Here is a 14,828-nt window from a genome sequence, read left to right as displayed (position 1 = left end):
CAACAGATGTTGGCGAGGATGCGGAGAAGGAAGATATTTTTTGCACTGCTGGTGGGAATGCACACTGGTGTGGCCACTCTGGAAAACATGAAGGTTCCTCAAAAAATTAAAAATAGAGCTACCCTATGACCCAGCAATTGCACTACTATGTATTTGTCCAAGGGATACAGGTATGCTGTTTCGAAGGGACACATGCACCCCAACGTTTATAGCAGCATTTCTGACAATAGCCAAAGTATGGAAAGAGCCCAAATGTCGATTGACAGATGAATGGATAAAGAAGATGTGGTATATATATACAATGGAGTATTACTCGGCCATCAGAAAGAATGAAATCTTGCCATTTGCAACTACGTGGATGGAACTAGAGGGTATTATGCTAAGTGAAATTAGCCAATTAGAGAAAGACAAATATCCTGACTTTGCTCATGTGAGGAATTTACGATACAAACAGATGAACATAGGGGAAGGGAAGCAAAACTAATCTAAAAACAAGGAGGGGGACAAAACATAAGAGACTCAAATACAGAGAACAAACTGAGAGTTGCTGGAGAGGTTTGGGGTGGGGAGATGGGCTAAATGGGCCAGGGGCATTAGGGAGGACACTTGTTGGGATGAGCACTGGGTGTTATACATAGGGATGAATCACTGGAATCTGCTCCTGAAATCATTACAGCACTATATTCTAACTAACTTGGATGTAAATTAAAAAAATAAAAAATTAAAAATTAAAAAAAATTAAAAACGGCATCAGCTAAAGTGCACACAGCATGGCATCATTCATATTCATTTGAAAAGACACGAAACAGTACTTTATGTGTGCGGTGCCAGGGAAACATTCCCCTGTTTGCCATGGGTTTAGTTTCATTTCATGTGTTCCTTTCTAGGTAAGAAAATATTTATCTTTCCACTGTGCTTTTCCCTGCAACCAAATTGCTGTATTTTGTCAAACGTTTCCCCAGGTTCTCAGTATGGTTAGTGACGGGCATCCTAGGGCCATCAAAGGGCCTTTTGAGTGACTCTTTATGAGCTTAGGAGGTAGGCATGGTAGAATATCCCCCTGCATTTTTCATCTCCAACTGGGCTCCAATCTGATATATCCTTCCCCTCTGACTGCAGTGAATCTCCAGTTTCTTTCTTTTTTTTTCTTTTTACTGTTTAAATGTTTATTTATTTTTGAGAGAGAGAGGGGGGGGAGGGGCAGAGAGAGAGGGCGACACAGACTAGAAAGCAGGCTCCAGGCTCTGAGCTGTCAGCATAGAGCCTGACATGGGGCTTGAACTCACGAACTGCGAGATCATGACCTGAGCTGAAGTCAGATGCTTAACCAACAGAGCCACCCGGGCGTCCCTCCAGTTTATTTCTGAGCGTGCGCACGTGCACACACACACACACACACACACACACATATGAAACAAGCAGATAGATAGGCAGGCAGGCAGTCTTTACCAGCAGGCAGCAGTATAAAGCTAATGTTTCAGGGATGTATAATGTCTGGGGAGGGAGATAAGAGATGGGAAACGCTTGTGTCCAAAACATTGTATCAAGAACAGGGTGGTAGGAACCAGCTTCTGATTCCTCACTGGCTATGATCTCCTCAAGAATACACAGCATGATCTTTGTAGCCCCAGTCTATCCCAGGGACATTTATCCTTTTCCTTTGGGCTCCCAGCAACCAATGGCTGTTATCAGTTTGCATTTCAAAAATAAAATCTGGAATCTGATAATTTTCAGGAGGCCAGGATGCTGAACATCCTCCAATACCTGCCACATAAGTTTCTAGAAATAAAACCAGAGAGGTAGATTTTTATCTCTTATGTATATATTTTTTCAACGTGTGTTTATAAAAGAAGCTTTGTCAACAATTCAGTTCATGCAAAATCTGATAAAGAATGAATTTAATAATAGTGGGCATGGAAATCGGTACAACCTTGGAAGGCAGTTTGGTGATATCTCAAAAATTAAAACCGCATGTCCCTTTGACCCAGTCATTCCACTTCTGAGAATTCGTCCCTCACATGTACCCATGTTACTGTGCAAAGATATGAGCAAGGAAGGATACTCACTGAAGAATCGTAATGGCAAAATATGAGGATTATCTTGATTAGGGCCAACATAAATGCCTATTAATAGGATAATAGTTAAATAAACTTGGCCTCATCCATGTAAGTGAAATCTATTCAATTTCTATGGAACATAGGCTGCTAGGATTTTTGCTGGGATTTCATTGACTCTGTAGATTAATTTGGGTAGCACTGGCATTTTAACAGCTGGTGAGTCTTCTAATCCCTTCCTTAACATGAGATATTGTTAATTTTTTAAATATTCATTTATTTATTTTGAGAGAGAGAGAGCGCGCGTACATGTGTGAGCAGGGAAGGGGCAGAGAGAGAATACTAAGAAGGCTCTGTGCTGTCAGTGCAGAGCGTGATGTGGGGCTTAGTCCCGGTGACCATGAGATCATGACCTGAGGCGAAATCAAGAGTTGGATGCTTACCGGACTGAGCCACCCAGGAGCCCTGAGATATTGTTAAAGTTATTTGATGCTTCTAAAATTTCTCTCCGTAGTGTGTTGTCATCTTTCAGTATAAATGTCTTACACATATATTTTACAACAGCTTTTGGATTTATTATTTCTACTGTTTTTCTATTTCTTAACTTGCTCTTTTTTCTTTTACATTATTCATTCGTTTTCCTTTCATTTATTTTATTTTTCCTTTTTTAGCTTTATATCAGGTGCTTAAATAATTCTCTTCATTTTATACTGATATAAATATTCTCTGCTTCAATACTATGGACTAACCCCTAAATACATCTTTAACCTTATAGGTGCTGGGTATAGTTTTTAAATTTTTTCTTCTCTAGAAATTCTATAATTTGAGTTTGTAGTATTTTTTAATCTAAGAGTTTAAAGGTTTTCAACATTACCAAATGGAAAGCCCTTTCTTTTTTTTTTCTTCTAATTTTATTATTACTTTATCACAGTGTGATGGGAGAATGTTGCCTGTATTATTGTTGAAGTTTTGTTGTGATTTAACATTTGGTCAATATGTACGGCAGTATATTCTCCATTTTTCCGGGAAAATGGAGTTTGATATATATTAATCAGATGTGTTTATGAATTACATATTCAGGTCATCTATATCTTTACATACTTTTTAAACACTTGGTCTGTCATAGGCAGAAATTAATTATACCCTCTGGTCCTTGTAATGTTTTTGTCTATTTACCTTTATACTGTTATGATTTTTGATTTATGAACACCGGCGCCACATTATTTGTTGCAAAGACACACATTACTCTTTTGGATTATTTTACATTACAGAGTGTCATTTCATCCTGTTTAATGAGTTTGGGCTCAAATTTCACCTTCTTTGATATTCACACCTCATGTCCCTCCCTTCCTGTATGCCTTTGCTTATATCTTTGTCCATCTTTTTTTTTTTTAAGTTTATTCATTTATTTTGAGAGAGAGAGAGAGAGAGAGAGAGAGAGAGAGAGAGAGAGAGAGAATGTGGGGGAGGGGCAGAGAGAGAGAGGGAGAGAGAGGACCCCAAGCTGGCAGAGCAGAGCCCCACGCGGGACTCAATCTTGTGAACCATGATCAAGAGTTGGACACTTAACCGACTGAGCCACCAGGTGCCCCTGTCCATTCTTGAATTTTGACTTCTCCATATGACCTGGAACAGTATACTGTTTATTCAACATACTGGATATTGCTTTGTTATGTCACATATTTGTGAATATGTGTGATTTGCTTTTGGAACAGAGGAGTCAAATCCATTTATATGTATCGACATGACAGATTTGCTTGATCTTTGTTTATATAACTTCAAGTTATATATTTAATAGTTTTTTAAAACTATGGTCTTGTGTGACATGTTTGATTTGCTTCTTGTGCCCAGACGATTCTAAATTTAGAACAGCGTTTGAGTTCTATCGGTTGCCTTTATAAGTACAAATTCATAATTATAACTAAAACCGTGTAGTGCATTTTCCTTAGTACACTATCTGTATAATATCTCTTATTTCCATTTGTTAACTCTTTCTTTTCCCACCCACCTTATGCATCACCTGATTGTGTTTAATCGTACGCTCTTGGTGCTCACCTTTCTACTGTCAGATAGAATCATTTTCCCCTCCTTGATTTGTCTACTTTAAAGAATACTCTTCCACTTCTTGCTATTATAGAAGCAGCAGCAAGTGAGCGTACCCCGCTCCCACGATCTTTCCTCTTTCCACTCCCAGTTATTGTTACTTGTATCATGTCCACATTTTCAGGGCCTCTGTGGTTTTAGGGGGTAAAAATGCCTCCCTCGCCATGTTTATCCCTCTCTGCGGGCATCTCCTTTAACAAGTCCTGATGAGCTGAGTCATTTTGCCAGGCCTCCGCCCGCTTTTGGCCTCCCGAGATTGTTTTGACATCTTTGTCCTCTGTGGTTTTCTTTCTCCTTCTCTTTGTTCTTGTGTATTTATACCATTCTTATTCCCATGCTGTCATTTTATTGGCGTTCTGAGAGGGTTGGGGTAAAACATATGCATGCCATCTTCCATATTTAACCAGAATCCCCAAATAACTCTTACTTTTGAAAGAAAATGCTTTGCCTTAAAAGTTCAAAATAAGGATAGAGATTTTTACATGCTATATGATCTCAGCCTATATATAGTTAAGAAAACTGCAGGCCCCAAATGGTGCCACTTAGAGTTCCCAAACCAGGGCTTAAAACCCAATCTTTACGGAGTTTCCATCTCCCCAGAAATGTGGCCTTGACTGGTCAGTCAGGAAATTGTTCTCTCTATCAGCACCAAAGAGTCTGTCACTGGGGTCCGCTCCATCCCCAAAAGAAAGGTGAGGTGATCTACATGAGAAGACACCTGTTTTTTCCCCTAGCAAGCTGCCTCCTCTGGAAGAATCCTTTTCCTTTGCTAATAACTTTCTTACCCTCATTCTCCTACCTATAAAAACCTTCTACTTTGTACAACTCCTCTCTGCTTGCTAGATGGGCTGCTGCCTCGTTCACCAATCATTTGATAAAGCCGATTAGATCTCCAACATTATATATATGGAGAGAGAGAGAGAAAGGGAGAGAGAGAGGGAGAGACAGAGAAAGAGAGAGGAGAGAGAGAGAGAAAGAGAGAGAGAATAAGCTAAAATACCAACAGTGATTTCTCGACCTAATTACTCTCTTCTGATTTATATTTTTCAGTAGTCTGTATTTTACGCAATGGCCAGTTTTAAAAAATCATCTTGTTTTTAAGCTTTTTAGTATGATATGTAATGTGCGTGATAAAAATGCACATGGACCATAAATTAACTATAAAATGAAAGCTTGCACATTAGCTTGGGCTACCATAAAAACACACCATAAACTGAGTGGTCAGAGCACAGAAGTTGCCTTCTCACAGTTCCAGAGGCTGGAAATTGGAGATGAGGGTATCTCCTGGCCAGGCTCTGGCGAGAACCCTCTTCTTGGTTTGCTAAGGACTGATTTCTTGCTATGTCCTCACATGACAGAGAGAGAGTCCTGGAATCCATTCCTCTTCTTACAAGGACACTGGTTCTATTGGATCACGGCTCTGCCCTTCTGACCTAATTTAACCTTGTCACCTCCTTAAAGGTCCCTTCTCCAATACAGTTACTTGGGTTAGGGCTTCAACACATGGGTTAGGGGCAGGGTAGCATAATCCAGTCCATAGTGGCTGTGTGACAACTACTCATGTCACTAAATGGAACATTATGAGCACCCCATAAGCCCCTTCCCAACTGTGTCCTCCCTCCTCTGCCCTAGAGATTTTATTTATATTTTTACCTCCAAGTAAGCACCTCTAAACAAAATTGTTAAGTTCTGCTAGTTTTTAAATTTTGTATAAACGGAATCATACTTATGTAATCTTTTGTGTCTGGCTTTTTTCATCCTTGTTTTGTGGAACAGTAATTTACTCATTTTTATTGCTATACATTATCCCATTTTAAGAATATAAGAGGGATATTTATTTTTTTTTTCAACGTTTATTTTTTTCTTTTTGGGACAGAGAGAGACAGAGCATGAACGGGGGAGGGGCAGAGAGAGAGGGAGACACAGAATCGGAAACAGGCTCCAGGCTCTGAGCCATCAGCCCAGAGCCTGACGCGGGGTTCGAACTCAGGGATCGTGAGATCGTGACCTGGCTGAAGTCGGACACTTAACCGACTGCGCCACCCAGGCGCCCAAGAATATAAGAGGGATATTTAATGCACCAAAAATTTTTGGACATTTGGGTTGTTTCCAGTTTGGGGCTTTTATGGACAGTGTTCATAAACTTTCTCGTTGCTATATCCTGGTGCCCATACATATTTCTGTTGAGTTTATGTACCTAAGAGTATAATTAAGAATCACAGTATATGTGTGTCTTCACCTTTATTTGAGGATATCCACTGATTTCCAAAGATGTACAAATTTACATTTCCACCAGCGGTATATGAGTTTCTGTTGCTCCATACCCTTAATACTTGGTATTGTCACAATTTAAAATTTTCCTCATCTGATGGGTAGATAATAATCTCTCAGTGCAATTTTTAAGTGTTTTTTTTTAAAGTTTATTTATTTATTTTGAGAGACAGAGAATGTGGGAGGGCAGAGAGAGAGGGAGAAAGAGAAAATCTCATGCGGGGCTCAAACCCATGAACCATGAGATCGTGACCTGAGCTGAAATCAAGAGTCAGGTACTTAACTGGCTGAGCCACCCAGGTGTCCCAATCTCTCTCCGTGTAATTTTAATTCTCATTTCCTTGGTTAAGAAAAAGGTTAAGGATATTTTCATATGTGTATTGACCATTTGGGTTTCTGCTTTTGTGAAATATGTATACAAATATTCTGCTCACTTCAAAATTGGTTGCTCTGATGTATTTCTAATTGACTTGCAGGATCAGTCTTCTGGATATAAACACTTTTTAGGTATATGTGTTGCAAATATCTCTTACTCAGTAGGCTTGCTTTTTCACTCTTACAAAGTTGCCTTCTCATGAATAGAAATTCTTAATTTTAGTAAGCTACAATGTATCAGTTTTCCCCTCTGTGGTTAGTGCTTCTTGTGCCCTATGTAATAAATCTTTCCCTAACCTGAGGTCATGAAGAAATTCTCCTTTTGTTTTTGCCTAAAAGCCTTCTGTTTTTGTCTTTCACAAAAAACTTTAACTATTCACCCACCTAGAGTTGATTCTTGTATGTGGCATAAAGTTGGATGTTCAAAGTAATTTTTCTATCGAGATACTGAATTCTCCAGCATCTCATATTGAGGACTGCCCTGTCCCCACTGCTCTGCGGTGCTGCCTTTAACGCAAATTCGATGCCTGTATGCGAGCCAACTATTCCGTCCCACTAGTCTGACTAATCTTACCCTCCACTGCACCTGGTTTCAATTATTGGAGCTTTAGGGTACATTTGTATACCCAGTAGGGCCAGTTTTCTTCTCCCACCTTGATTTTCTTCCTCAAAAGCGTCTTGGCTATCATTTGCTCTTTACATTTTTATATACATCTTAAGGTCAATTCATCGAGTAATAAAAAAAAAACTTGTTGGGATTTTGATTGGGCTCACATTAAATTCATTAGTCATTTTGAGGAGTCTTACAATATTGTGACTTTGAATCCGGGAATATAATACATCTCTCCATGTATTGGGTTTTCTGTCATATCACTCAGTATTTTTCATAATTTTCTTTGTAGAGATCTTACTCATACTTTGATAATCTTGTTTCTAGATACTTTTATTGTAAAATGCCACTGTAAATGGTATTTTTTAAATTTATTTTTTATTTATTTTTGTAAATGGTATTTTAAAAAACCATTGTTTCTTGCTAGATATAGATATGCAATTCATTTACGTATATTAATTTGTACCCAGTTACCTTGCTATGCTGTCTTGTTAACTTTAATAGTTTATCTCTAGATTATGTTGGTTGTTTTATGCACACAATTGTCTCATCTGTAAATCATGGCATTTTTGCTACTTCTTTTCTTATTCTTTCTTTTCCTTGCCTTCCTATGCTGGCTAGGCTCTCCTTTACAAAGTTAAATAGAACTGATGAAACAGACATCTTTCTTTTTTTTCTTTTTGTTTCTGATCTCAAATGGAAAGCTGGCCATGTTTCACAATTAAGTATGATATTTTCTACCTCCTTCAGTGTCATTACCCTTCACCAGAGCACAGCCATTCCCTATATTCCTTCCTTTCTAGATATTTCTAATCACAAGCAGATATCAAACTTTATCAAATGATTTTTCAGCATCAATTAAGATGACTACATGATTATTCTCTCTAATCTATTCATAAAATAAAACACAGGGGCACCTGGGTGGCTCAGTCAGTTGAGTGTCTGACTTCGGCTCAGGTCATGATCTCACGGTTGACGAGTTCGAGCTCCACATCAGGTTCTGTGCTGACAGTTCAGAGCCTGAAGCCTGCTTAGGATTCTGTGTCTCCCTTTCTCTCTGTTCCTCCCCCACTCCCCCCCTCTCTCTCTCTCAAAAATAAAGATTTTTTAAAAATTAAAAGAAAGAAATAAAGCATATATTGGACCCTTGAACAACACAGGAGTTAAAGGCACTGACCCCTGCACAGTAAAAATCTACATATAAGTTTTGACTCCCAGAAACTTAACTACTAATAGCCTACTGTTGACAGAAAGCCTTACCGATAACATCAATAGTCAATTAGCACATATTTTGCATGTGATATGTATCAGAGACCATCTTCTTACAGTAAAGTAAGCTAGCAAAAAGAAAATGTTATTAAGAAAAGGAAGAGAAAATACATTTACAGCACTATACTATATTTATTGAAAAAATCCATGTAAAAAGTGAACACGCACCAAACCTATATTGTTTAAGGGTTAACTGTATTTTCTATTGTGGCGTGCATTAATGTTATAATCAGAAAAAATAATTTTTTTAAATTTAAAAGGTGGAAAAAGGCAAAGCTCTACAGAGTTCCTATTATTATACCAAAGGTACGTCAGTCTTGCACGGAGCTAGGGGCACCTCTCTCGGATTTGTTGGTGTAGGATGTTTCTGGAAAGGCCCCACTATGTTCTGAAACTACAGAGGTTCCATCTTCTAACCCAGGGAAATAGAATATTCTCAGGAATATTAAGGGCACTTTGAAGTGTATGAGCCATGATAACATAAATAGCTTCATTCACGGGTAATTTTCTGAATATGTTCCAGAACCATTTGTTCTTCATTCCATCTCAATTTTGCTCCTGCCTCTCAGAGTAAGCCTTCCCTAAACTTGGTTGATGTGTGTACCTAGCAGGTGAATGTGGGGAGTGGGTGGTGGCAAGGCTCATCTGCCCAGGCCACCCCAGACTAATGAAATCAGACCCTCTGGGACTGAGACCCAGGCTTTAATATTTTAGAAATCTCCCCCAGGGGATTCCAAGGCTGAGAATCACTAATCTGCAGTTCTTCAAAGCTGAAAATCACATGTGTGTTTATGAACCAAAGTCCACAGAAGAAGGAAGTATCTAACCATCATAAAGTCTGCAATACTCAAACGAGACCAGCAGGAAAAAGACAAGAAAAAAAGCCACCAAGGGAAGGAAGAGACGAAGAGGACAGAAAGAGGAGGCACAGGAAGGACAGTGACAGCAAACCTACTTACTCAATTCTCTCTGGAAGCTCGGTTTGGGTCATGCCCACACAATTGACCAAAATAGTGACCGTAATAAATAAACTGAACCACCTGAGAGGGCTGCGTTAAGGAAAAGCTGAGAGTCGCCATGTTTCTCTGACATCATCCACGATCACCTTGACACTGAACTACTAAATTCATAGCTTTTAGCTAGGATCAGCTTTATGGTCTCATCACATAGCAAGTGCTGGCATTTACTGAGTGCCTATCCTGGGCTGGCTACTTCATCCACATTATTTCTAATACAACTGAACCTATAGGGAGCTATTCTATCTACATGTTGGAACTAAGAAAATGGGCTGAAAAAGCTTAAATAACTTTTCCTAGGTCATACAGCCAGTCAACCATGGTGCTGAGATGTGACCTCAGATTGTTTGATAACAGAACCCTGAGCAAGAAGGAAGGAAACAAGAATCCTTTCTCCAAAACGGCCTGCTGCCCAGACGCCTTCATTTCACTATACAATATATTCTGGAATTACATCCAGCCAATGCCTCTTTTTTTCCCAAAAGATAAAGAAAATACTCCTAAGAAGTTAGAGGTAAAGGGAGGGTTACCAGCTTTCATGGGAATTAATTCAGTCAGATTGTTTTCCTGACTTAGCTGAGATCAGTCACACTGAGGAAACAGACCTCTGGCTAGGAATGGTGGGGGCAGGCACAGGAAGGAAAATGCTGGATCCAGGAGAAAATTCCAGAGAGGAAATTTCCAGGAGAAAATCCCAGATGGAATCAAGCTGTGGTAGACAAGTCTGTATAAACAGAGAGAAGAATTTTCGAGGTTGCACCAAGGGACTACCACAAAGGGAAGGAGGAGATAGTGAGGAAGGCGAGTGGAAAGGGGTAAATAGATGGAAAGAAAGGTTGGTAGAGAAATCCCAGAGATAAATTTCTCCCATTGGACGTTTTTCTCAGGACTAGCGTGGGTTCCTAACAATTACTTCCTAAAGAAAAACAAAGCCCAAAGATAAGCTTGACCTACAGAGAGAGTGAACGACTCATCTTTCATCATTTCAGTTTGAGCAGAAGTATTTAAAGCTATTTTAGTTTTCTGTAAATGTCTTTAATGTGCCCTGTTTTACAGTTACTTAGGAACACATCTATTTTGAAAAGGGAAATTCTGCTAATTAAACCATATTTTCCTGTTGACTTGCAATTAAATTAAGAAATGTGTTCACATGGGGGGAAAATGTTAACCCAAGGATTAAATTAAAATTGTATCTCCAACTCCACAAACCTTTAAAAGTAATGTATTAGGTATAATGGTACTTGTGGAAACAGGCATAGAAAATTTGATTAGAATTACAGTTTTGGTGAGATATTAATAATAAGACACGGAGAATTCCATAGCTTGAAGAATATCTTTTGGGAGTGGAGCTACCGAGTTCATAAGATTTAAATATATAAATGCAGGCTTTTGCGAGAAGGAGACTCTCAACGGCTTTTCTGTCCAGCTATGACTCCATCCAGCAATTATGATTCATCAAATCTCAAGATGAAAAGAATATTCACTGGTCACTTGGCTCTTTAAAGGGATTTTATTTCTAATTAGCTGTTTCTTACAGCTAATTAAGATGTAACTCAACCAGGATGCGTGGAGAGGAGTTTGTATATTTGACGTTTTTCTTTATTTGTAGTTTTTATGTAATTGGATATGTATTTAAAAAAAAAAAAAACACCCAAGTAGAGATGACATACTGGGCGAATAAATTACCTCAGTTCATTTCCATTAACTTCCTACTTACTTATCGCTGATACTGTTCTAGGCAGGATGCAGGCTGGACCTCTTAACTGGCTGTGTGACCTTGGACAATTTATTTAATGCCTTTGAATAATAGTTGCATCATCTGTGAAATGGGGATGCTAGTCCCTTCTTCAAAGATTTCTGTACCTGTGACCGTGATGATGCTTAGGAGGTATTTAGCAAATGGTAGCCTACTGTTACCATTACATCTCCTTATATGGGACCAGAAAGTCCAAGACTGAATTAAGAAAATATAACTCCCACCGCGTGGCCACAAAGGCAAAGAAAATATAATGCAAGTACACGGAGCAGCAAAGTTCCACACTGAGAGGAGTCCTTGCCAGTTACCCGCTCGCTGAGCGCTGTCCAGCAATCCAGCAAGCTGCCCCAGAATGGCAGGGAGAGAGCTCCGTTTACTGGAGTCTCCCAAGAAGAGGCTGGCTACCATCTGTCAGGCAGCTGAGGCAAGGCTGTTCTTGCAAATCAACCTCCTGGAAGCCAGGGCTGAATTTGTCATTAGGAACTTCCAATTTGGACAGTCACCAGGGAAGATCCTTGGAAACCGAGCCAAAGTCTCTTTTTTGACCTAGTTTGGCTTGCCTTGAAAAACAAAACAAAATAAACCAAAAACTGAAGGCAGATTCTGGAGCTACCTAAAAGCAGTTAATAAAACACAGACATTTGACTGATTTGTCTCTAACCATGACCATATTCCCCAGTGACATGAACCTTGGACTATTGACATTTTTTTGGTCTACTGACCTTTTTAACCTGCTTGCAGTTTGGGGTAGCTTGGGATGTTGGCCGTGCCCCATGACCAGTGTGGTCCCCCTGAGACAATCTATGCTCCACCCACTGTGGTCTGTCCTCTTTGTCCTCTGGTAGGTCTTGTTTTTTTGCCCAATAAACAGCCACTTCCCAGCACGGCTAAGGCACAGAGTAACAGCCCATGCTTATCTCATCTGCCCAAAGAACCCTCAGGGCCTTCTGACTGGTTATTATGTTGTGAGACGAGCAGGCCTCATATGGCAAAAATGTGCCTGGCTTTGCATCAGCAAAGCTCCTTCATAAGGAGGACATTTTTGGGGTCGTGCGTGCATAGGTGTGTCCCAACTAGTTTAGGTGAACCCAAACCCACCTGTGGCTTTGCATGAGCACCTCCTCTGTCTTGGGACTGCTATTGAACACATTAAAGCCACAAACACTTTTTCCTTCCAATTTAATGATTTCATTGTTTGAGGATTCAATTAGAGAAAACCTCTATTGCTAACCTCTGAAGAAGGTACTGGACACTGGGCAAAGCCTGATTCTAAAAGGAATCATGTGGAAGAGGCAACAGTGCAAAGGATATGAGTGGACAGACACTTTGATGGCTGTTCTTCTGATCAGGTTGAAAGGACTGAATAACCACAGGGCCCGAGTTGCACTAAACCGAGAAATGGTCCTCCCTTTGTTCAGCACCATAAACGTCTACAACAAAACAAAGCAGAAGGACCTACAGTGAGAAGCATGGTCTTCACACAACCAGGTTTTTAAGCATGCATGTTGTCATCTCAGGCTTGTGAGCAAGAAGGGTTCTGGGAACCATGCATCCATCAGTGGAGAGCCAAGTGGAAGGGTAGAGTTAGAAGGGATCAGGGATAAAGAGCCATATCCTCACCTTCCTAGCAAGACCCCAGTCCCCATGGGTGACTGTGCATCAGGATGAGCCCATTAATAGTGCCCAATGGGCAGGCAGCTGACCTGGGGCTGGTAGGATGCATCAGGCCCATAGCCAGGATTCTGGCAGCAGGAAGATGGGTCTGGCTGCATTACATTCCTCTTCTGATCAGTGGATCATCCCTGGTGCTGGGGTACTCCCTCTACTCTCCATTTTCTAGGTCTCGCTTTTGAAACCCTCCACTGGTTCCCTGTGAGCATCTGGGAAGGTAAGGGCTCTTGGCCCATGAGAGGAGGGAGAAAGACATTCCAGTGCCTTTTTATTTTCTCTGTAGACCATATTTGAGATGGCTAATTCGTGTCCCTCAACTCCCAAACATGCACACATTTTTTTTTTGGCTGTGTGGAACATCTAAGACACAATACAAACAGGGAAATTGTCACGAAGCAGCTCTTACTTAAACTAGTGGTTCTCAAATGTTTTGATTTCAGGACCCTTTAACACTCTCAAAAATTATTGAGGACTCCAAGGAGTTTTTGTTACTGTTTATACCCTTTTGCTTATACTGCGTGTGTGTGTGTGTGTGTGTGTGTGTGTGTGTGTGTGTGTGTGTGTTACCCCCGAACCCACTGAAACGGTTTTGGGAACCCCAGGCGTTCTGAGATAATACTTTGAGGACCACTGGTTTAAACCATCCTAATTTCTGTTCCCCTTCCATACTCTACCCCCACCTGCAACCTCAGGATCTCTGCTCCCCACTTGCAAAGAGACCCAACAGGAGATCCTAGGCCAGTGGTCATCCAAGAGAATAGCCAGCTTCCTCTGAAAAATTTACAGCCATTGTTGCTTTTGAGGATTTGAGTTTAATTAGCCTCTCCCATAAATATTATAAAAATGCAAAGAGTGTCAAAGAGATGAGTTGGATATATTTGTCATTAACTGAGTCTGGCTGATAGCCACATCATCCAGGTGCAGGAGAACTCCCTAGGCTGAGTGGGGCAGAGGCTTCCTCTCCCAGAACTGAGAACAGCCTTTCAAGCCAGTCACCCTTACCCGGTGTGTGCTGTAGAAGGGGTCCAGATCCTCCAGGGGCTCCCCAACCAGCTCTGCAGGGAGATCACCATAGAACTTGGGCAGCTGGTTGCAAGCTTTCAAGTCTAGCTGGGGCCGAGGCTTCTCTTCTTGGTCCTTCTGCTCTCTGTGCTTATCTTTGGCTTTCTTTGCTGCCTGCTTGGCAGTAATTCGCTTTTCAATCTCCACCAGGGACTCTGGAGTGAATCGACGGAAGTTGGTAGTTTCCAGGGACCCAAAGGGGAATGCCATCTTCTCATTCTTTTTCAGGAAGAATTTATACTCTTATGAGAGTGGATATCACCACAGAGAGGTAACAGCCTGCCCACTGGCCCTCTCCCTCCAGTTCTTTCCTAACTGACACGTTGTTGCTAGAACAGCCTCCTGACCCAGTTCCTTCCTCAGTAACTCACACTGAGCTCTCCCCAGAGCCTTACTGCCCTGTGGAACTCTTGGGAGACTGTTTATTCCATCCTCCTCCAGGCATCTCAGGATCAAGCTATGCCCTCCATGAGCTTATAAAGCATTACTCCTTCGTCTTTTGTAACACCACCACCACTGCCACCATCACCACTGCATGATTTAGCCATACTGCCCTCTCTTCTTGTTTCTATCACCACTGAGCAGTAGGCACTCTCCTGCATTCATTAAAGACTGGCTCATGTGATCTGTGGCAAAAACAA

At 40.7% G+C, this 14,828-nt stretch overlaps 1 protein-coding gene across 2 annotated transcripts in view; it reads right to left on the bottom strand.

Moving 5' to 3' along the window:
* The window catches only part of SCN10A (sodium voltage-gated channel alpha subunit 10), a 94,508-nt gene extending 80,018 nt beyond the window's left edge, over positions 1 to 14,490 (bottom strand). For both annotated transcript variants that reach the window (XM_045037849.1, XM_045037848.1), the window contains exons 1-3: positions 14,128 to 14,490; positions 12,757 to 12,884; positions 9,642 to 9,722 (exon numbers count right to left, since the gene is read on the bottom strand). In XM_045037849.1, the coding sequence (XP_044893784.1) occupies positions 9,642 to 9,722; positions 12,757 to 12,884; positions 14,128 to 14,397 (479 nt within the window). In that variant the 5' untranslated portion in view covers positions 14,398 to 14,490. The remainder of the gene's footprint in view (positions 1 to 9,641; positions 9,723 to 12,756; positions 12,885 to 14,127) is intronic.
* Between the last annotated feature and the right edge of the window lie 338 nt (positions 14,491 to 14,828).

The sequence above is a fragment of the Felis catus genome, chromosome C2 (assembly GCF_018350175.1).
Source record: "Felis catus isolate Fca126 chromosome C2, F.catus_Fca126_mat1.0, whole genome shotgun sequence".
Classification (NCBI taxonomy): domain Eukaryota; kingdom Metazoa; phylum Chordata; class Mammalia; order Carnivora; family Felidae; genus Felis; species Felis catus.
Note: the sequence above shows the minus strand (reverse complement) of the source record. Positions and strands in the feature narration are given on the sequence as shown.